Source organism: Myotis myotis, unplaced genomic scaffold (genome assembly GCF_014108235.1).
Source record: "Myotis myotis isolate mMyoMyo1 unplaced genomic scaffold, mMyoMyo1.p scaffold_m19_p_1, whole genome shotgun sequence".
Classification (NCBI taxonomy): domain Eukaryota; kingdom Metazoa; phylum Chordata; class Mammalia; order Chiroptera; family Vespertilionidae; genus Myotis; species Myotis myotis.
The window spans coordinates 77,356,968-77,380,724 of record NW_023416313.1 but is presented as its reverse complement, the minus strand read 5'-3'; the positions used below and the strand labels follow the sequence as shown (position 1 = coordinate 77,380,724).

Below are 23,757 nucleotides of genomic sequence, written 5' to 3'. Positions count from 1 at the left end.
TTTCTTTAACAATCTCTTTCCTTGAGAGGGCTCCAGAGGGTGCACGAGGACATTTGGCTGTGCCTCCGCGCCATCTACGAGAGCAGCCCAACCCCAACTCCTCATCAGCACAGACCAGGAGATTGGGTCCACGTCAGAAGGCACCACCGGGAGACCCTAGAGCCACATTGGAAGGGTCCCTACACTGTGGTGCTGACGACCCCCACCGCTCTCAAGGTAGATGACGTCGCAACCTGGGTCCATCACACTCACGTCCGGTCAGCGGTTCCATCCATGACCCGGAAAGACTTCCTCACCAAATGGAGCATCGATCAAGATCAACGCAACCCGCTCAAGCTCAAGCTACGGCGTGCTCGACCTGCCTGATGCCGGTAACATGACTGTGTAATACATTTAGATAATGCCGGCATCTTCATGGACATGGCTCCAAAGAGACAAGGACAATTTATAGGATCACATGTTTGGTAGCAGAAGATTTGGCTGCCTGAAGCGGCCATGATGCCAATATTATGTTTCATTGTATTGATATGTTATATTAACCTTTGATTCTTTTGCAGGTTTGAATGTATGTTGGTTATCCTGAAAGGGGACTGTGTGCAGTGACCCCCAAAAGTAAAGGGTGCCTAGCTGCCAAGAGGGCAGGTGCCCAACTGGGCAGGGAAGGGTGCCCATCAGGTTTTGGTCTCTTTTGAGAGACAGCTAACACTTGGCAGCCTGTAATACTGTCTTGCAGGCCTGAGTCACCATGCCATGTCAGGGGTAGTAAAGCTGGAAAAAGCCTGTTTAGAATAGAAGGTCTGAGGCATGGTTATGCATAGAAAGAAGGTTTTATGCCAACAGTTACTGTTTTGTTTTAAATCCATGAAAAGGAATTAGCAAGGAAAGTCAGAAAATCTTAGAGTAGATCAGTATGTTTTTCTCCTTATGTAATTCCTCCAAAATCTGGCAATGCTAAATAAGTACGTTTCTTTGCATAGATCCAATGAGACTGATTCATAATAGTGGTTTTATTAACGGAAAACTTTGACTGGAGTATCATGTTTTAAAGAGCCCTATCTGAACTCTAAAGACTTGAAGCCACTAAGAATGCCACAAAGAAAGCCTGGTATCCTGCTTGGGAGCCCTGAAGATGGCTGGCGCTGGAGCGTCAGGCTGATGCCCTACCATCACTGGCGGTTGGTAAGAGTAGAAGGGGAGCAGTAAAGATGCCTCTGCATCCCTGCAGAACCCCACACACTCTGGGCCGCAACAAGTAGGAGGGCTACTGAGATGGGCCTTAAAGCCTGGAGCGTGGGCTCAGGTGGAGTTGCTACAGGTGAGGGATTCACCTAACTCAGCAGATACTGCAGGCAGGCTTGATGGCAGCTGGATGGCTTGGCTTCCTGGCCCTACGGGGCACATTAAGATTCAACCATGAAATTCCAGCAAAGGTAGTCAGTTACCATTCTTGTTGTGTGTATGCAAACATCAGGACAGTAGATAAATTAATCTTGATTTGGCTTTTTGATAGCCATGGAGGAATTTTAAGAAGAAAAATCCTGTTTCAATAGAAGTTGTTAAATCTAAAATGGTTTCGTTCCCTTCCACCGGGCCATTTGTTAAGCTTATAGGGATAGTTCAGTTGATAGTTCTGTGTGCCCAGTATGGGCCTCTAGCAATGGTGGAATAGAAATGCAGTCCGTCTCATGATTGAGCCGGAAGTTCCAAGACAAGGGGGGAATGAAAGGGCGAGGAGTACGCCCTCCACCTTGCCCCAGGGTAAGGGCTACGCCCTCCACCTTACCCCAGGGTAAGAGCTACGCCCTCCACCTTGCCCCAAGGTAAGGGCTATGCCCTTCATCTTAACTTGGCCATGTGCTCAGCAAGCTTCTTCCCGGAAGATAGTCAAGGGAAGTGCACGCCATCACTATGACCACATCCTGTGTACTCGCGCCTGGCCAATCAGCAGGGCCCACAGTCCTTTCTCCTCCCCTTACCCCAAACCCCTATAAAACCTCTCTCCACACAGAGTTCTCTCTCTCTCAGCCACTGGAGCTTACCGTTGCATCGGTGAGTGTGGCAGGGGAGCCAAACCTAGGTTTGAAATGAATGACTCTTTGCTTTTGCATCGGACTCGCTGGCTCCCTGTGGGTTCTTGGGAATCATGAAATCTGGGCACAACAACATCTTCTGAGTTTCCGTGGTGATTCAAAGCTTTTAATGGGGAATGTATCCAGTTGTCATGTCTATTTAGTCTTGTTTTCTTTGTTCAGTATGAGTACCGTTTCTGTCGGGATGAGACATGGGTCGAGAATCCTGTCCTGGGATGTGGGAAAGGGAGGCCCCCACATCTGTTCCTGTCAGGCCCCCATCAGGGGACTTGGGCAGTGTTCCTGTTATCTGCTCAAGATCCCAAGACTGTAAAAGTACTTGTTCACTGAAAGGGTGTAAGTGTGGATGTTTATTTGATGTTTGTATGTCTAATTAGGTATAATTATTTGTTCATGCAAGTGTGAAAGTCTGTGAAAAAAATGTTTGATTTAAGGCTGAATGCTCTGACCGATAGCAAAATGCCCCGAGCGGGTTCTTTTCCCAAGGGCGTTTGCTCTCTGTCAGAGGTGGAATCAGCCCGCCTAACTAGTAAAAATTTCTGTCTGTTTGTTTACTAGGGACTTTGAAAAAAAAAAAAAAAAAAAAAAAAAAAAAAAAAAAGAGTTTTCCAATAAAGCAAAAATTAAAGTTCATCTCCACTGAACTGGCCTTACAAGAAATTGTTAAAGGGATTTTTTTAAACTGAAAAGAAAGCTAATTAATAAGAAAACAATATGAATGTATAAATCTCATTGGTAAAGGTACATACAGAGTAGGTAGTGAATTAATCATGTACAAAGCTAGTATGAAGGTTAAGACAAAAGCAATAAAAATAATTATAATTACAGTAATTAGTTTAGGGATACACAAGATAAAAAGATGTAAAATGTGACATCAAAAACATAAAACATGGGCTGGGTGAAGTAAAAATGTAGAACTTTAGAACTTGTTCAAACTTAAGTTCTTACCAATGTAAAACAGACTGTTCCAGCCCTAGCCGGTTTGGCTCAGTGGATAGTGTCAGCCCGTGGACTGAAGAGTCCTGGGTTCCTTTCCTGTCAAGGGCACATACCTTGGTTGCAGGCTTGATCTCTGGCCCTGGTCAGGCATGTGTGGGAGGCAACCAATCAATTAGTCTTTCTCACATCGATGTCTCTCTCCTTCTGTCTCTCTCCCTCTATACAATGGAATATGTTTCAGCCCTTTTTTAGAAAAAAGAAAAAAAAAAGAAATTCTGCCCCGGCCAGTTGTTCAATGGTTAGAGCACTGGCCCACAGACTGAAGGGTTGTGGGTTTGATTCCTGGTCAAGGTACCTGGATTGTGGGTCTGCTCCCTAGCCCCAATTGGGGCACGTGCAGGAGGCAATCAATCAATGTGTCTCTCCTGAACATCCATTTTTTTTTCTCTCGGTCTCCACCTTCCTCCCTTCTACTCTCTTTCAATGGGAAAAAATATCCTCGGGTGAGGATTTTTAAAAAAGGAAATTCTGACACATGCTACAAGATGGATGAACCTTAAAGGTTTTATGTTAAGTTAGAAGACTGATCCAGTGGAGCCTTCAGATGATCTTAACCACTCACCTAACTGCAATCACGTGCAAGATCCTGAGCCAAACACTGCCAGCTTACCCAATCAAACCACAGAACTGTGAGAGATAATAAATTATCTTAAGTTACTAGGTTTCAGAATGATTTGTGATAGTCATAGATGACTGAAAAAGATTTTATAATAATAAATTGTTTTAAGCTACTAAGTTTTTGGTGGTTTGTTACATAGCCATAAACAACTACACCTGTTTCTAAATAATTGCTAGAGCCAGTAGATGATAAAGCCTCAGAATCTCTGAACACTATTGTAAATGACATTTATCCCAAAGCATAAAAAATAAAACACACTCTTTTCAAAAGCTCATGGAATATTAACCAAAAGAGACCATATGCTGAGCCATAAAACAATATCAGAACTCTAAATATAAAAGCTAAAACTGTTAAGCTAAAAAAAAAAAATGCAGAAGACTGTTTCTTCAAGACCTTGGGACAGGCAAAGGTTTCTTAAGTAAAATACCAAAAGCAATAACAATAAAACCAAAAGCTGATAAAGTGGACTTCACCAAAATTTAGAACTCTCCCCCACAAAAGAAACGAATAAGAGAACAGGTAAACTATAGAGTAGGAGAAAATAGTCACAAAATATGCCGGGAGCCGGTCCATGCTTGCTGTTTCAAGGGACCTGGCACATATGGCATACTGTTCTTAATATGTTTGTTCACCTTCTTGGCACTATGTGTTTTAACCAAGGTCTCTGAGAAAGGTTGTTTCCCCAGGTAGGGATTTTCCCCTGAAGTCAGGGAGGGGATAAAACCTCTTAACTAAGTGCCAGGTGGGTAATTAATCACTTTAACTATGAACAATCATGCTTAAGCTACATAATCTTTACTCCCTGGAATGGAGATAAGAAACGCCCTAACCTTTGTAATAGAGATTGATAGGATTGAATCAACTGGTATAAATACAGTTGTAACTAGACAGCAAGACACAGAACTTAGAACACAGAACTCAGAAGACAGCACCAAGAAGACAGAACCTACACAGAACCTACAGACAGAAGAACTTCGCTGGAGAGAACATGGCAAAAGATCCTGGACTGAACCTGACTACAGGAATGGGCAAGAGAACCTGACTAGAACCTGGTGACTGAACCTGGCTGGAGAACCTAGCGAGGGAACATGGCTACAGAACCTGGCTTGAGAACCTAGCAAGAGAACATGGACGCAGAACCTGGCTGGAGATCCTAACCAGAACTTCGCTAGAGATCCTGGCTAGGCTGCTGATCAACTGAACGCTGTCTCCGTGTCATTCCTTCTTCGCCAACTCCATCTACGCCTTTGGGGACCCCCTGGACCTGCTGGGGTTTGACCCCTGCAAAAATATATATCTGTATCTCACAAAAGACTTCTATCCAGAATAAATGAAGAACTTCTACAATTCAAAAATAAAAAGACAACCTAACTAAAACATGAACAAAACATTTTAATACACACTGCACAGAGAAAAATATAGCCTACAGAAGTCCACAAGAAGATGCTCATAATCTTTAGTTATCAGGGGAATGTGAACACAACCACAATGAGATACTATTACACATATAAGAAAATGGTTAAAATTTAAAAGACTAACAATAAAAATGCTGATGGCATTTGGAAATATTCGGCATTTCTTAAAATGTTAAGCATACATTTACTCTTGCTATTCAGCAATTCCACTTCTCCATATTTATCCAAGAGAAATAACATAGGTTCAAACAAGATTTGTATAAGAATGTTCAGAGCAGTTTCATTCATTACAGCCCAATACTGAAAACATATTACGGTATATTCATAAGACCGAATACCATCAGCAATGAAAAGGAACAAACTACTGATAACCGCAATAACATGGATGAATCTAAAAAATGTAATGCTGATCAAAAGAAGCCAGGCACTATGACTTCATCTATAAGAAATAGTAGAACAAGCAAAATTAATCTATGGTGATAGAATTTTATAAAGTGGTTGCCCATGAGTAGAAAAGAAGGATAGGGGATTGGCCCAGAAAGGGTGCTGGAGAACTTCCTTGGGTGATGAAAATGTTCACAAGGTTGGTGGTTACAAACTTGGATGTATTTGTCAAAATGCACTAAACAAACATAAGATAGGTACTTAAAAAAATTTTTTTTAAACTTATATTCACCAGCAGTCACCTGGCAACTTTTTCATTTTTTCCTCTAATAATGCAATGGGTCAGACATCAAACTCCACACTATTCTAGTTTATGTGATACAGTGATATTCTTCTAGCTTTGGTCTGATTTCTTACCTTGTTAACTTCTGGAGTCAGGATCTCTATTTTTCTTAAACGCTGAAAAGCATCATAATCAGTTTCTCCAAATAGTCTGATTGGTTCTCCTCTTTCTCTCAATCTTCTGATAACCTATTGTTTTTTAAATCAAAAGATAGTAGTAATTCCTTATGTTGTTAGTAATAGCAATTCCTATTTTAGGTGACCAAACACTTATTTTGAAATGCCAGTTGGAAAAGTTAGGTTTATTTTTTCTTTAATCTTCCATGAACAAATATACTGAGTCATTGTCACACCTTAAACAGTCCTAATGGGTTAGGTTTTTTGGCTGGTTCAGTAAAGTCACAATTTGTATAATCGAATACATAAGAAAAACATTAAGATGGTAGCAAGTGATAATATTCATATTGAGAAGGAAAATAAAGTTTGGAGTCAGCTGATAACGCAGCTGATGACCACAGCCAAGGTCAGCATTGCAATACAACTTTTAAACCAAACACTGTCTCTTAGGAGAGAAAGTGAGTATGATCAGGATGGGGCACATGCGGGGCTTTTGAAGGGCTGATAATACTACTCTATTTCTCCCTAACTAGTTTGGCTCAGTGGATAGAGCATCGGCCTGCGGACTCAAGGGTTCCAGGTTCGATTCTGGTCAAGGGCATATACCTTGGTTGCGGGCACATCACCAGTTGGGGGTGTGTGGGAGGCAGCTGATTGATGTTTCTCTCTCATCAATGTTTCTAACTCTCTATCCTTCTCCCTTCCTCTCTGTAAAAAATCAGTAAAATATATTTAAAAAAAAAATACTACTCTACTTCTTGACTTAGATGATAGTTAAACAGGTGTTTGTTTAATAATTATCCATTGTATTAAACATATGTGTTTTATACACTATATACATGCTATAGTTCACAAAAAGGAGAAACAAAAATTATAATAAGTTTATCCAAATAAAAAAAAAATACCAAGAACTTTACCTGGGAACACACTTAGAAACCACTGGTAGGGCTCCCAATGGATTAACTGAAGCTTGATATTAAAAAGAAACTTAAGAGGTCATCTATCGCTTTCTCTAATGAATGCTGAATTAACTCCCAAAAACAACTGTCAGGTCGCTGTCTGACAAATGACAGGAATCACATCTCTTCATGAAACAGCCTACCCCATTTCTGGATACGTTTGCTTCTCAAAATAAACTAAAATTTACCTCCCTTAAATTTCTATTCATTTATCTTAGCTCTATTTTATGGAACCACAGAGAATATTCAATTCCTTTTCAAAATTAGAGCTGTGGTCAATAAATTCTTTTAAAAGTATTTAGGCTAATTATTCAAAATACCTTCCTCTAATTTTCACATGACAGCTTCCAGAGTTAGCCATCCTTTCCTATGAAAGTTTCCTTTTGTTCAAAGTTCACTTTTGTTTTGTACCTTCTGAATAGTTTGAATTCTTTATATCACATAAATATCCTTAAAAAATATTTTTAAAGAAAATGATAATTGATCTTAACCAGGGTATGGGCAAACACTACAAGTGAGAGTATAAACTGGTATAACTAGGACAGAACCCTCTGGTAGTATGTATCGAAAATCTTAGAAATGTACATAGACTTTAATCTTTAGTACATACACTCCAAATATCACACTTCTAGAAGATTTTCCAAAGGAAATAATCATACATTATTATGCATGCAATCATGTTTATAGAAGGATATTCCTCTAAGTATGATTCATAAGAGGGAAATGCTGAAGTAATCTAAATGACCATTAATAAAGAACTGGCTTTAAAAATATGGAAAAGTATATGGTCATAAAAAATTATACATATATATTTTTTGACCTAGAAAGATGTATTAAAAGAAAGTAAGTTATAAAATAGTACATTATTTAAAATAATTTAAGTATAATTATCTAGAATATATACATTTAAAACAGTATTTAGTCCTAACCAGTTTGGCTAAGTGGTAGAGCACCGGACTGCGGACTGAAGGGTTCCAGGTTCGATTCCAGCCAAGGGCACATGCCCGGGTGGTGGACTCCATCCCCCCCAGTCCCAAGTAAGGGGTGTGCAGGAAGCAGCTAATCAATGATTCTCTCTCATCATTGATGTTTCTGTCTTTCTCTCCCTCTCCCTTCCTCTCTGAAATCAGTAAAAATATATTTAAAAAAAACAAACAAAAAATACAGTATTTGGTTTTTAAAGTTTAGAATGATAGATACTTTAAAAGTTTTAACATAGCCAAAACCGGTTTGGCTCAGTGGATAGAGCGTCGGCCTGCGGACTCAAGGGTCCCAGGTTCGATTCCGGTCAAGGGCATGTACCTGGGTTGCGGGCATGTCCCCAGTGGGAGATGTGCAGGAGGCAGCTGATCAATGTTTCTCTCTCATCGATGTTTCTAACTCTCTCTCTCTCTCCCTTCCTCTCTGTAAAAAATCAATAAAATATATTAAAAAAAAAAAAAAAAGTTTTAACATAATAGTATCAAGAAAGGCAGAGGATGCCCTGACTGGTTTGGCTCAGTGGATAGAGCGTCGGCCTGCGGACTGAAGGGTCCCAGGTTCGATTCTGGTCAAGGGCATGTAAAAAAAAATAATAAAATTTAAAAAAAAAAGGCAGAGGTAATTTATTAGTAGAACCCCATGAAGAAAACTGGCTAGCTGCACAGTAACTGTGTTCAGTAAGTCATCTTATATGGGAAATAATGACAAAAAACTATTGGATAGAACTAAAGATTAATGTAAATGTTCTGCAGAGTTTTTTGTTGTGTTTTTTTGTTTTGTTTTGTTTTTCATGAAACTATATATAAACTTACCTCTTGCCTAGAAAGGGTCATTGGTAATTTTTCCTCTGCCAGTTCAAGTTCTAATACTGGATTTGATGAAGTTAATGGTTTCTGGTCATCCTCTTTTGGCTGTATCTATATTAACAGCAAAAAAAAAAAAAAGAAGTTCAGCTTTTAAAATATAGTTAGTATTTGTCATTCTATTAGATTAAATGTTCAAGACAGTTAAACATGTTTTAAATATTGAAGGTCTAAATGTCCCTCCGAGGAAAGAGCTCATAGTAAATATCCAGCTTTTAAGAGTTTACTAGTATCAAACTTGTCCATTTCAGGGACAGCACACACAGAAAGCATGCACATCGGAGACAGCATTCTTGCTACAGAAAAGTGACATTAAGTGTAATGGTTTCCAAAATCAAAGCCGTAAAAGAGCTGAAACTTAGACTCACTTTCTCCTTCAACTCTAAAGAATTTTACTTTGTTTTTTGGGGAAAAAAATCAACCTGCTTCTCCTCTTTGAGAAAATCATCCTACAGGGTTGCCTGATTCTTACCCTGGGTTTAAAATGAAAGTCAAAAACAGGAACTGCTTTCTAACAGAAGCCCGTGAAGCTTCAAGAGCCAGCTTTTTCCTACCCTACTTTTTGAAAGGTATTATTCCAAGCGCACAGAAATCACTGTTGGACATGTAGAAAAATTTCCAATGCTACATAGAACTTTTCCACAAAAGTGAGCTACAAACCTTGTGAGAAAATAATGAAAAACAGCACCTCTCTACTCATACCACACAAAGAAAAGAGTGAACATTCTTGTTGATATGAACCTGCAGGGGAAAAAATCTCTTCATATATTTTCTTGAGTCTGCCGCCCAAGTCACAGTTTGGGAAAATTGAGTTCAGCAATTTATAAGCCCCATTGTGTGGTCTGTAAAAAGATACTGAAACATGGTTTCCCAACTGACCATAAGACCAATCTAAAATGCCAAAAGAAGAAAAAAAAAACAACACAAAAGAAGATCAACTTTAAGGAAAAATTCATTCAACTAAGAAAGGCTAAATGGTTAAAATTATATAACTTATGATTCTATAGTTTATGATTAACAGTTACGTTTATCAGTATTAAGTGTAACAGAAAATTGAGATAAAAACTAAACTTTCATATTTTCACAAACCAAATCAGCATCAAGCCTTAAAAAAATGGGAACTAGTTTATATAAAGGAATAAAATAATACATGCAATATTTTCATTATTACCAAGAAGGAAATATTAAAAATGTTTAAGAAAGAACAACCTCTGCTTTCTTTGTAAGCATAAAAACAGGTCATTTCTCAAAAAATCTTAGGATGAAAAGTAGTTTTAATTAAGGAATGGCAGCTGGACTTGACATTACAAGCAGTACCTTTACAGTAATTATTTTGCTTCAGTGCTTTTCTCTATGTAAGCAAGGAAGAACTGCGCTATCACTGAAGCAACCTAAGCAAAGCAAAACTGCCACCATAGTCTTACATTCTTTTCCTACCTTATCAAAAAGTTGAAAGGTTGAAATTTAGGGATCTTGGAAAACAACAAGTCAGCAGACTATACCCAGGGTAAGTAATTCTTATTCCAAATCAAATTGGAGTTAGACAATGTTGGGGGGAAAGCAAAAGATGAGAATTCTTTCTGAATATGTATCCAATGGTTACTAACACAAAACATTATTTTAATTTCCTAAATTAGAAGCAAACGAAATCAATATATTCATGGAAAATATCAAAATACCAATATAAATTTTCATAATTTAGAAGCCTATCAGAAATATAACATTTTTAAAACTTGCCCTCTCCCAACACTACAAAATAAAACCAAATGCATATACATACCATTTGCATTATTCATGCATCCCTCTAGAAATGCTATGCCAGATAAATTAATTTCCAGAACTTTTAACATGACATGCACAAGAGTATTATTTTATATTGATGTTTCACAAGCAAAAAGTTATTTCAAACTTATGATTTAGCAAAAGAGAGCCTTCTGAAATTTGGTTTAAAAATTATTAAACTAGATATAATCTTTTTAAAATAATTTAAACATAACCTTTAACCCCTCCCAATAAAAAACCCCAATGTTATTCAACGAGGTAATATCAAAGATAATTTTAGGCATGGTTCTAAAATGTACCGTCTTCCAGACAACTCATTTGTTTCGAACAAATATTTCAATATTACATCTTCTATCCAATAGACTGAGCAGTGTTTGAAATGTGGTTCCTTATACACAAAAGCATATAAATGTTATACGGCAATATATTTCAGGCAGAGGTGCTTAGGCCAAAAGGAATTATTAACAATGTAAACATAAAAACTGGTTTAAAATATTCAGGAGAAAGCAGGGGAAATACCACTGCTAATACCATTGTTATTGAATGAATAAAATGTTTTTAGCCCTTTAAAAATAGACTTTTATTGGGAGAGGTGGAGTGAGGGACTGGTGGGGAGATGAAAATGAGGCAGCATCAGATCCAGGACTTTAAAAAAAAAAAAAAAAGAAAAGAAAATCAAGCTTTGATCTCAAGCCACTTCATGCTGTCCACAGAAGGCCAAACCATTCCAAGCCAAAAGTCATGCATGTATTTTCCTAAATTCAAGATAAAAAATAAAGAAAAACAAAAACAAAAATTCATACCTCTCCAGATGGCTTCTCATTTATAGGCTAATGTATAACATTGATAAATTGAACAGAGATCAATAATTTTGTCACTTTAACAACAGCGGTATAAATTTAAACTCAGAAATAAGACAATGTAACATAAAAGCAGGGATTCATACCTTGTAGCCACATCTTTCATAATATGCTTCCTCTTCTTTTTTTGCAAGTTCACTACGCTTGAAATATTTTTTATTTTCCTATTGAAGAAGAAGTGAGTTAATAAAATATCCTTGCTTAAAATTTAATGTCCCCTAATCAACACCTGAAAACACTCTTCAGTTTTTCAAGAAATGGTAAAGGTTTTTGGTTGCATAGAAATTATATTGATTTCCTGAACACAACACCTGTACTCAACCTCTAAATTTGAAGTACATATTTTTCTTGCAGTATCATTTTAACAGGCATATCCAATAGCAAAGAGAAGAAAACAATATTTCCCAAATGTTCACACTTTTAATTTCCCAATATTTGAGTTCAGTGATAATCTCTACAAACGTATTTATTATGAACCACATAAAATAGAATGCTTAAGTTTTTTTTTCCATCAGAAGTAATCAAACAGAAATTATGGTATCTATAGCTAACATCTTACATCTCATTACCAAGAGAGTTCCAAGAGTGTGTCCAAATTCTTTTCATCATCTAAAAACCCTACTATATCAATTAATTGTATTTCATTAATTCTTAAAATTGAATTAATCAATTCTTAAAATAATCTAGGCATAGAATGGTTTTAGAGAGTCTTTTTATTTAAAGACAGCTTAAAGGCATTTGTTTTAATATGACTTGATGTCAAAAAAGACAAGATCTAAATCTATTATAATGGTGAAAAAAAACATTAGTTCTTCCTACACTAGCACTATATATAAAACTATCCTTGCTGTTAAATCTACAGTCACTAATTTGGAGGCTTGTTACTATCTACAGCTCTTATTCCATTAATGACTTGACTCAAAGACGCTGCCTTGCCTTGGTCAGTGTGGCTCAGTTGGTTGAGTGTTGTCCCATGCACCACAAGATGGCGAATTCGCTTCCTGGTCAGGACCAGGGTGCAGGTTTGAACCCCGGTTAGGAGGCAGCCAATCGATGTTTTTCTCTCACATTGATGTTTCTCTCTCCCTTCCTCCCTCTCTAAAATCAATAAAAACATTTTTTAAAAGCTACTGTCCTACTTTATTAATAGTAATTATAATAGTACCTCAACACTACCTCAGGTATTTAGCACCTCATAATCCAAAGCTAATTCACTCAGGCAATGACCATAATGGATGCTAAGACCATTACAAGAAAGGCTGATGGTGAACAATGGAAAGACCAGTCTGCCAATACTTGAACCCACTGATCAAATTTGACATCAAGAAAACATTATGCACCTCCCTATGTGATACACATAAAAGTATACAGCACCACTGATACAGCATTTTAAAAAAATTCTTTATTGTTTAAATTATTACATGACTCCTTTTTCCCCCATTGACCTCTCCCTGCCCATTCCCGCCCATCAGCACAGGCCCTCATCCCCCTACTGTCTGTGTCCATTGGTTATGCTTATATGCATGCATACAAGACCTTTGGTTGATCTCTTACCCCCTCTTCTGCCCTCCCTTTAAGGTTTGACAGTCTGTTCGATGCTTCTATGTCTCTGGATCTCTTTCTATTCATCAGTTTATGTTGTTCATCATATTCCACAAATGAGTGAGATCATGTGATGCTTATCTTCCTCAGACTGGCTTATTTCATTTAGCATAATGTTCTCCAGGTCCATCCATGCTGTTGCAAATGGTAAGAGTTCCTTCTTTTTTACAGCAGCGTAGTATTCATTGTGTAGATGTACCACAGGTTTTTAATCCACTTATCTGCAGATGGGTACTTAGGCTGTTTCCAAATTTTAGCTATTGTAAATTGTGCTGCTATGAACAAAGGGGTGCATATATCCTTTCTGACTGGTGTTTCTGATTTCTTGGGCTATGTTCCTAGAAGCAGGATTGCTAAGTCAAATAGGAGTTTCATTTTTAATTTTTTGAGGAAACTCCATACTGTTTTCCACAGTTACTGCAAGAGTCTGCATTCCCACCAGAGTGTATGAGGGTTTCCTTTTTCTCCACATCCTCCCCAGCACTTGTCGTTTGTTGATTTGTTGAGGATATCCATTCTGACGGGTGTGAGATGTCATCTCATTGTCATTTTGATTTGTATCTCTTGATTAGTGACTTTGAGCATGTTTTCATGTCTCTTGGCCTTCTGTATGTCCACTTTCGAAAAGTGTCTAGTATTTAGGTCCTTTGCCCATTTTTTTATTGGATTATCTTCCTTTTGTTAAACTGTATGAGTTCCCTATAAATTTTGGAGATTAACCCCTTATCAGATGTAACATTGGCAAATATGTTCTCCCATACATTGGGCTCCATTTCATTTTGTTGATGGTTTCTTTTGTTGTGCAGAAGCTTTGTATTTTGATGTATTCCCATTTGTTTATTTTCTCCATTGTCCTTGGAGATATATTGCTATGAGATATATCTGATATTTTGCTGTCCATGGATTCTTTAAGATTTTTATGGTTTCCCATATTATGTGTAAGTCTTTTATCCATTTTGAGTTTATTTTTGTGTGCTGTATAAGTTGGTGGTCTAGTTTCATTTTTTTGCATGTTTCTGTCCAATTTTCCCAACACCATTTACTAAAGAGACTGTCTTGACTCCACTGTATGCTCTTGCCTCCTATGTCAAATATTAATTAAGCATAATGGCTTGGGATGATTTCTGGGTTCTCTGTTCTGCTCCATTGGTCTATATGTCTGTTCGGTACCAGGCAGTTTTGAGAACAGTGGCCTTGTAATATAGCTTGATATCTGGTAAGATACAGCATTCTTGCCAAAAAGGTAAATATGAATCTAATAAAATATTTAGGTCTAACTTCCAGTTTACCAGAAATGTAGGGAATAAAAGACAAAACTAAATAACACCTAAGGAAACAATGAAACACTGAGAAGTTTTTACAAACTAGCCCCACTTTCTCCAACAAGTTAATGGCATCAAGAAGGGGTGGAACTGGGGGGAATAAAAATGTTCTCAATGAAAAGAAACCAAGAGTCATAATAAACAAATGCAATGACTGCCGTTTGTGTGGATCTGCTTCAAACAAACCAACCATAAAAAGATATATATACCCATATTTTAATTCAATAGGAGATACTTGAACATGAAAGGAGTACCTGATGATATTAAGGACCTAATTTTAATTTTGTTTAGGTGGCACTTTGTTTATGTAAAAACATTTTTTTAAGTGACTTTAGAGAGAGGGAGGGAGAGAGAGGGAGAGAAGCACTGAGGGGCATCAATCAGTTGCCTTCTGCATGTGCCCCAACCAGGGATCGAACCCACAACCCGGGCATGTGCCCTGACTGAGAATCAAATCCACCAACCTTTGGTGCATAGGACAACGATCCAAACGAGCCACACCAGCCAGGGCTATATAAAAACATATTCTTATTTTCTAGAGTTACCAATCTTTAGGTGAAGGGGTAGACAGGGGCTCATTATATGATTATGTTTTTGTGTATGTTTAAAACTTTTGTAATAAAGTTTCTTAAAGTCCACAAACTCAATAAATATCTACACATACCAAGCACAGCTTTATAGATTTAACGATGAAGAAGATATTACCTGGGGTAAGGAATGAACGGTATCATCTGAATATCAAAACTACTCTGAAAAAGGTAGAGCTAATATTAATCCCACAGTAGAGGTAAGAAACCTGAGCATTGATTAGAAAGATCAGCTGCCTTATACTGTTTGGCTCAGTGGATAGAGTATTGGCCTGCAGACCGAAGGGCCCAGAGTTCGATTCCAGTCAAGGGCACATACCTCAGTTGCAAGCCCCTCCCGGGCCCAGGTCCTGGTCAAGGTTTGCGCAGGAGGCAACCAATTGATGTGTTTCTCTCACATCAATATTTCTCTTTGTATTTCCCTCTCTCTTCCACTCTCTCTCTTAAAAAAAAAAAAAATCAATGGAAAAATATTCTTGAGTGAGAATTTAAAAAAAAGAAAGATGAGGTGACATTCCCAGAATTTGTAAGCCTCATGAGTAACAGAAGCAGGACTAGAACTCTGGTCCTTAAATCCTTTGTACTATACAGGATTCCATGCTACAGTTCTTCACTCCCCAAATGATATTTTTTAAAAATATATTTTATTGATTTTTTACAGAGAGGAAGGGAGAGGGATAGAGAGATAGAAACATCAATGAGAGAGAAACATCGATCAGCTGCCTCCTGCACACCCCCTACTGGGGATGTGCCCGCAACCAAGGTACATGCCCTTGACCAGAATCAAACCTGGGACCCTTCAGTCCACAGGCCGATGGCTCTATCCACTGAGCCAAACCGGTTAAGGCCCCCAAATGATATTTCAGCATCTTAAACTGCTCTTTTTGAGTATACAGCAGGTAATTTACATATTTCAAATAAATAAGTTGACAAACACATATGGTATCCTCTCAAAAAGAGCAGATATAAAGGAAGAAAGTAAAAGGACCCTCCAGGCCAGAGTCCATGGTCTAATCTATAACTACTAGGGGCCCAGTGCACAAATTCGTGCACCTTGAAAGGAACTGTGGGCTGTGAGGCTGCTGTGGGCACAGGAGCAGGTCTCAGCCCATCCCTCCACGCCCCCACCTACCCCCTGCCCATCACATCCCACTGCGGCCCCTGGTCCCATGTGCCTGCAGCCCTGCTCCCGCTGCCGCCACTCCCACGTACTGATGGCACAGAGCAATGGGGGCTGGCGTCAACAGCGGGTGCAAGCAGGGCCAGCACAGTCAGTGGGTGTGAGTGACAGCTGCTGCCCTGATCGCCCCTCAGGAGCAAGGGGAGGTGGAGAAGCCCTCAGGGGTGATCGGGGCCAGCAGCCATAGCTCGCATCTGCTGACAGCGCCAAGCGATTGGGACCGGCATTGGCAACGGGTGCAAGCAGCAGCTCTGGCACCAGCTGCAGGTGCAAGCAGGGCCAGCATCGGCAGTGGGTGCAAGCGGGGCTGTCACTGGCAGTGGGTGTGAGCGGGGCCAATGTCGGCAGCATGTGCGAGCACCAGGTGGGACTGTGGCATGCAGGAGCAAAGAATTTTCAGTAACCACCAGAAGCTTGCCCTGATGACAGCGACCAACGCCCCGCCTTGGTCAGGAGCCCCTGCTCACCCGCTCCATCATCCTGCCATGGCCGACGCCCGCCATGTTCCGCACGTGCCCCGTGGTGGTCAGCACACATCATAGTGACTGGTTGTTTGGTTGTTCGCCATTTGGTCTATTTGCATATTAGGGTTTTATATATATGGATGATATCTTTTACTTACATGTCTCAATTTCATTGACACACCTAACAAAATCTTAAGCCTAGAATATCAATTCTCAAAATGTGGTTCACAGGCTTCTGGGTGTCCCCTAGATCTTTTCAGAGATTCTGTGAGGTCAAATTTATTTTCACAATAATACTAAGATGTTATGTGCCATTTTTTCACTGTGCACACACTTGTACTAATGGTACTAAAGCAATGGTGAGGAAACTACTGGAATCTGAGCATACATAAAGGCTAAGTACCTTATTTTTGTAGCAGTGGTCACTGTATTCCTCACCACCATGCACTGCCAGGAAAATAGGCCAGTTTCTCTTTTGTCTTGATAAAGTACAATTATGCTAAATCTCAACCCTTTAATACATAGCCTTTAAATATTTGATATGATGAAATAATAAGATATGAAACATACAAAGCACTTCTGCTACGTAATAAAGTAGGATCATTGTCTCAAAGAAAAGCACTTGCGCAACTGATTATTCAGACTTGCATAGTAGACATTTTCTCAAAACTGAACAAAGCAAGCCTGTCAGTCACTTTAAGGAAAACAATGACAGTACTTATCATCTATTATAAAATTCCATCTTTCAAGCGAAAATTAGAATGGTGGGAAACATGTATCCATCACTGTGAACTTGATGGTTTCCCAATACTTAACGGTTTTTCTGATGAACTAAAAATAGTATTAGTGAACGTGATTTATTTTATATCATCTAATGAAATATATCGACATTTATAAGATCTGCTGAACTCAGCAAACCATGTCACAAAGGCAAGATGTTACAAAATCATGCACAAGCAGAATACCTATGAGCAGAACAGATCAGAACAAATGTAGAGCAGAATATATCAATGGATTTTATATACAAAAAGTCATTGATATGTGTCACAATCCAGTCTTAACTAATCTTTAAGAAACTTACCACTTGTCTATTTTTGGTGTAATATTAAAGGAGAACCACAATTATGTGAAAAGGTTATTAAAATACTCCCTTTTCCAATTACTTATCTGTAGGAGGATGAAATTTCATCACATAATTGAACAAAAACAGCATATTGCAGCAGGTTGAATGGAGAAACACGAAAGAGAATCCAACTATCTTCTAATATGCCAGAGATAAAGAGATCTGCAAAATTGTCAAATATACCACTCTTCTCTCTAAATTTCTTTTGTTTTGGAAAATATAGTCAATTTTCATAAAAATGTATTATTTATGTTAACTTATGATGGATTTCTATTGTATTTCTACATGGACTATATCTAAACATTTTTAATTTTCTCAGTTTTAATTTCTAATAGAGTCATTATCAATAAATACACCCGACATAAACAAAAGTTCTCCAGAACTATCAATAAAAAATCTGTGAAGGGATCCTGAGACCAGTAAGTGAGAACACTGTCCTTGAAGACTCTTCCTATTGGTATTCTCCCCACCTGCACCTAGTGGGCCTTTATAAATGCAGGGAGCCCACTTGGGCCTCAGTGGGGTTCACTGATCCAGGTGTAATTCACTGTTCAGTTTTCTGTCCTATTGTCTATACTGATCGTAACCCATTCTCTCAAACCTCTTATCCCTTCATTTCTCCCCTCACTTTCAGCAAATGACTAAGCCAATCTACAAAGAAATGAAAAGCCATGAAACAAGAATTTCTCCAAATTCCTCCCAGCACCAAACCTTACCTGGATCTGTACCAATCCCTTCATCATTTCAGAATGGAAGGGGAAACCATCCTCCTAGTTAAGGCCAATCCCTTCCAAATGTATTCCATCAATTCCTCCTGCCTTTCTCAGGGATGTCTCATAGAAGACTGTTGCAAGTAAAGGGGTAAACAAGTGTGAGGAAAGGCAAGTTCAAGGAACTGAAAAAGTTCAAAAGTTCACTAGAGCCAGGAGGTAATGGCATGGAGATTTTCACCAGCATAGAAATTACTAGGTTTTGTTTTTTTCTTCTATTTTTTGTTTTTAAATATTACTAGTTCTTGACCTTTTTGAGTCAAAGATCCCTTTAATAATATCATACACAGGAGAAAGGAAAGAGGGGGCATTTATATTATATAACTACATGCTAAATTTTTTTATAAAATTTCAAGAAGCTGATGGATATTCTGAAGTCCATCCAAAGGCTGCATTTTAAAAACCCTGAAATAGATGGTAACTGAAATCTAGAGGTGGCTATAAAATTAATATAAGAGAATATTCAGTGTGGAGAGAAAGTGGCCTAGGCCTGAACTTTATAGAAAACCAACATTTACGGGACAAAAAAATCACACACACACACAAAAAGAAGAAGTCTTTCAAAAAGATCAAGAATAAGCAGCCTGATAGGTCGAAGGAAAAATAGGAAGCTGTGGCAGAAGAAATGCCAAGGGAAGAATGAAGGAGGACGACCAGCCAAGTGTGTCAAATGCTGTTGTCAGTCAGGAAAATGGAGGTCACTGTTGTCACAGTATCACTGTGGGGGCAGAAACCAGTTTGTATCTGGTGAAGGAACGAGAATTAAAATTTATTTTAGGAAGCTTGACTATGCCCTAGCAGGTTTGGCTCAGTGGACAGAACGTCGGCCTGCGGACTGAAGGGTCCCAGCTTTGATTCCAGCCAAGGGCACATGCCCGGGTTGTGGGCTCCATCCCCAGTAGGGGGCATGCAAGAGGCAACCGATCAATGATTCTCTCTCATCATTGATGTTTCTATTTTTCTCTCCCTCTCCCTTCCCCTCTGAAATTAATGAAGAAAGAAGAAGGGGGGGAGGGAGTGGGAGGGGGGAGGGGAGGAGAGGGGAGCAGCAGCAGCAGCAGCAGCTTGGCTATAGCCCAGCTGGTGTGGCTCAGTGGTTGAGCGTCAATCCATGAGCCAGGAGGTCATGGTTCGATTCCCGGTCAGGGCGCATGCCTGGGTTGTGGGCTTGGTTCCCGGGGGTGGGGGTGGGGGGGCAGGAGGCATCCAATCAATGATTCTCTCTCACCATTGATGTTTCTATCTCTCTCTTTCCTTCTCTCTTCCTCTCTGAAATCATGTAAAATATATATATTCTTTTAAAGATTGGCTATAAAGAAAAAGGATGCTGCTTAAAAAACACACACACAACAACGAACCTTTTTAAAAATGGGAGAGACATTTTTATGTTTCATTGCTGATGGAGATAAGCCAGTAGACAGACTAAAGATACAGGAAGAAAGGGGTAAGTAATACTAAGGTTCCTGATGATGCAAAAAAAGATGAGCTGGGATCCAACATGCAGGTAGAAGTTTTGACCCCAAGCTGTAACTGATATCTCATTCTATTCAACAGAGAAAAAGAGAAGAGATTTCTGGCCTTTTGGCTTCTTTTTTTCTGTAAAATTGAATGCATGCATGGTCTTTAAAGAATCAAGCATTACTGTATTTTTAATCCTCTGAGGCAGAGTGTAGTATCATGCATATGAGAAACATCCAATAAATATAATTCTACACAAATCTTCATAACTAATAACTAATGAAACTTCTAATTATGTCCCAACAGCCTAGTTTTCCACATAAATGAGGTGTTGCATTAAGTGCAGATTCACCAAACCCGGGGCTCCAAAGCATTGGTATTCAAGCAATTACCTCACAGTAGTTACACCAGACAGAATGTTTTAGGACAGGTGACAGGCGGCTTAGAAGGCTTATCTTAGGAGCTTCTGCAGTTTAACAAAGGGGCAGTCACAAGGTGTTTACTATTTCAACTGTCAGACTAACAATAAAAAGCTAGGACATCACTTGAAATGACCAAGAATACAGGTGTTTTCCAGCTAAAGATAGGGCAATGAAAACCATTCAGTGATCTCCAATCAGCATTTTTTTTAAAATGAAACAGAATGGATTAAAATAATAAAACAAATTATAGGATCACATGTGGTTAAGGTAAGAATTATCTCATGAAACTTTTTTCATATATATCAGAACAAAATATTAAAAAAAATATTTCTTACTGTGGCTGGAGCAGTGAAAAAATATGAAAGTTACTGACACTATGATGCAGAAAGATAAAGGCTATAAAGTAACAGGTTCTATACAGCTATAAATTACACAGCTATAAATCAAAAGACTATTCCCATGCATACAAGAAAAGATGTCTGGTTACACATATTCCCTTATACAGGCACTCCTCGAAGATACTGCTGGTTAGGTTCCAGAACACTGAAATAAAATGAGTGCTGCAATAAAGCGAGTTGTAACTTTTTTGCTGGTGGAGGGTCTTCGCCTTACATTGTAAAAGATGCAACATCTGTGGGGGGGCAATAATGTGAAACACAATATAATGAGGTATGCTTGTATTATTCAAGAGCACTCACTTATCTGATCATGCATATACGTACATTATAAACCTGGGGGGGGGGGGGCGAGCGCAGCTTTTCGTGATTCAATTTTCCCTCTAAAGTACTTAAATTTCAACATCCTGGCTTTCCTAAAACCAGCTATGCATTCCAACATCTAAATTACTTTTTTCAAATACTCTCAAATCACTTACCTGAAGAAAAAGGTCCCTGAAGATATTAAGTTACAAATATGGGTAAGCTTTCCCCCTCTATCTGCTAAATAATATTCTATTTAAGGAGCTCTATATTGCTAAGTATTTTTAAAGTCTCATCCACCAAACAATTCCAACTTACACTACATCATATATATTAATACTACATTCCATCCAAGGACCTAAGCAGATATTCTCGAAGTGTGGTCCTCAGACCCCCGGGATCCTGAAGATCCTTTGAGAGTCTGTGAAGTCAACTATTTTCAATACTAAGGTACTGTTTCCCTGTACCTTCTGTGGTCATCTGTACCGAGGGTGAAAGGCACTGGTAAGTCTCCAGGTGCCTTGGCAAGTATCCCTAAAGCACTTCTCCTTTCTACGGAAGTATGACAAGAAAGCACCTGCGTGATTAAACTGCAAGCTAAACCCGCTGCTTTTATCGTGGAATATCATTTTCACAGGAAAGAATATCTACAAACTATACTAACTCAGACTTAACTTCCAAAAAGTGAACCTGCCACTTCTGGGAAACAACTGACAGTATTTGCTGCCTATGATAAAATTCCAGCTTTCAAGTGAGAAATAAAATTGTGGAGATCTTAGACCTGCCATCATGAGCTTGACGGCGGTCCAATACATAAAGAAATTTCTCGTGATGTTCCTGTTGATATTAAATAATGTAATTTTAAAAATATGGTGTAATGAAATATGGTGTAATCAACATCTGGAAGATCTGCATAACTCTGAACCAATACTTTCAAATAATCAATGAATTAACATATAAATACCTTTAAAGCGTCTCAGTTTTCATTTGTAATACAGTAAAATATCGATAAACACTTAAACAAAAGCCTTTTGGGGTCCTCACTAATTTGGAAGAGTGTAAAGGGGTCCTCAAACCAAAAGCTTTGAGAACCGATGATCTAAGTTATTGTTATGCAACAAAGTAATGGAGATCAACTTAAGGAAGTTCCTAATCTTCCTCCTCTTTCTCCCGTGTTTCTCCAACAGTGTTAGCCTCCCTTTCGGTGAAGAGCTGACCGACAGACCGACCTTTCTATGTGTATTGCGGGCGGGGGGGATAGAAAATGTAACAAATAACCGGTTTTACTGTCGGAAGGAATCAAATACTTTAAAAAGACTAATTCTGAGTCTGCCCTTCCTCTAGGCTTCAGCTGGGCACAAACCCTGAGTCACACCATACAGGTGAGGGACAGGAGAGCTGGGGCAGAATGCCGAAGAACACCGACAGGTGGGCGTGCGGCAAGGCGCCGAGAGCCTGCGCGGGAGGGAGGGGCAAATGTGGGTGGAGTTCTGCCAAAATCCTGGGTTTTCCTGCCACTCCCCCACTTTCTCCGGAGGCTGCCGAGTAGGGAGTGTAGGGGAGAACCAGGGGAGAGAGGGGGGCCCAGGGGGAGGCTCTCGCTCACCCCCGGCCTCCCGCAACCCTCTCAGTACCCGACTCCCGGGCTCCCCTCTGGCCGCCCCCCCTACGCACCCCGCGCCACGACCCCAGGCTCCTCACCGCCAACAGGTTCCTGTCCTCCACCAGCTGCCGCTTCCGGAGGATCTCCGACTTCAGAACGTCCATGTCGTCGCCCGGTTTAAGCTGGAGGTCCTCTCTCCGGCTCCTCCGGCCAAGCCTCACCCGGCCGGGCGCTGCGGTGCAAGTAAACACTGTAGCCCAAACACTGTAGCGCTTCACTGACAGCAGCCGCTTCCGGCGGAAGCTGAGGTGAGTGACGGGCGGAGAGAGAGCACCCAGGGCGCCTGTTGTTGACGGAGCCGCCGTGAAGGAGCGGCCCCTAGCGGCGCCCTTGGGCAACGCGCCCGCAGTGTTCCCTTAGAGACGCACAAATCAACACAAGTCTTCTGGATTGTGGGGCCGTCTACCCGCTTCGTTTTAATGGTGATATTATACCTGCTAGTTCAGGCCCAAAAACCTCCTAGCAGAAGACCTCAATTATGTTCAATAAGACCAAATCCTTACTTATTATACCAGAGGTTCATATCAGAGTTTCTGAAGTTACCTGCTTGCCAAAATTAATGTACTAGAGAGTGAGGACAAATCTGAACACTATTTCCAGCTCATTAATATAAAATAAAAGAGCAGGGTTCATTGCTAGCCTGTTAAAGTCCATCTAAAGTTAACCAATTACATCCACTGAAATCTTTTTCAGAAGTAAATTTGTCTTTCCCACCCTAACTACCTCACAGGAATACTGTGAAAAATCACAGCAGGACAGATGTGAGAGCAAATTCTGAACTAGGAAGTGTAGCCCTCACGTAAAGTCTGATCATAATGACCCTTATCCTCTGTTGTGGCTCACATCACCCCTCCCACCTGCAATCTTCTCCAGCCCCCTCCACGCACACCCCCCCACACACACACCCAAATCTTCCCCTAGTCCAGTGGTTGGCAAACTGTGGCTCACGAGCCACATGCGGCTCTTTGGCCCCTTGAGTGTGGCTCTTCCACAAAATACCAAGTGCAGGCATGCATGTACAGTGCGATTGAAACTTCGTGGCCCATGCGCAGAAGTC

General features: G+C 39.6%; 1 protein-coding gene across 6 annotated transcripts in view; it reads right to left on the bottom strand.

The window, feature by feature from the left end:
- PRPF18 (pre-mRNA processing factor 18) overlaps positions 1-22,939 on the bottom strand; it is a 44,724-nt gene extending 21,785 nt beyond the window's left edge. Inside the window, exons 1-6 of one of the 6 annotated variants that reach the window (XM_036341870.1) lie at positions 22,739-22,920; positions 18,406-18,533; positions 11,498-11,575; positions 11,355-11,381; positions 8,719-8,823; positions 5,925-6,038 (exon numbers count right to left, since the gene is read on the bottom strand). In XM_036341870.1, coding sequence (XP_036197763.1) covers positions 5,925-6,038; positions 8,719-8,823; positions 11,355-11,381; positions 11,498-11,575; positions 18,406-18,432 — 351 coding nt within the window. In that variant the 5' untranslated portion in view covers positions 18,433-18,533; positions 22,739-22,920. Of the gene's footprint in view, positions 1-5,924; positions 6,039-8,718; positions 8,824-9,510; positions 9,661-11,354; positions 11,382-11,497; positions 11,582-18,405; positions 18,534-22,738 lie in introns of those variants that run through there. The other 5 variants (XM_036341851.1, XM_036341880.1, XM_036341863.1 and 2 more) reach the window with 5 other exon arrangements.
- Positions 22,940-23,757: the final 818 nt, after the last annotated feature.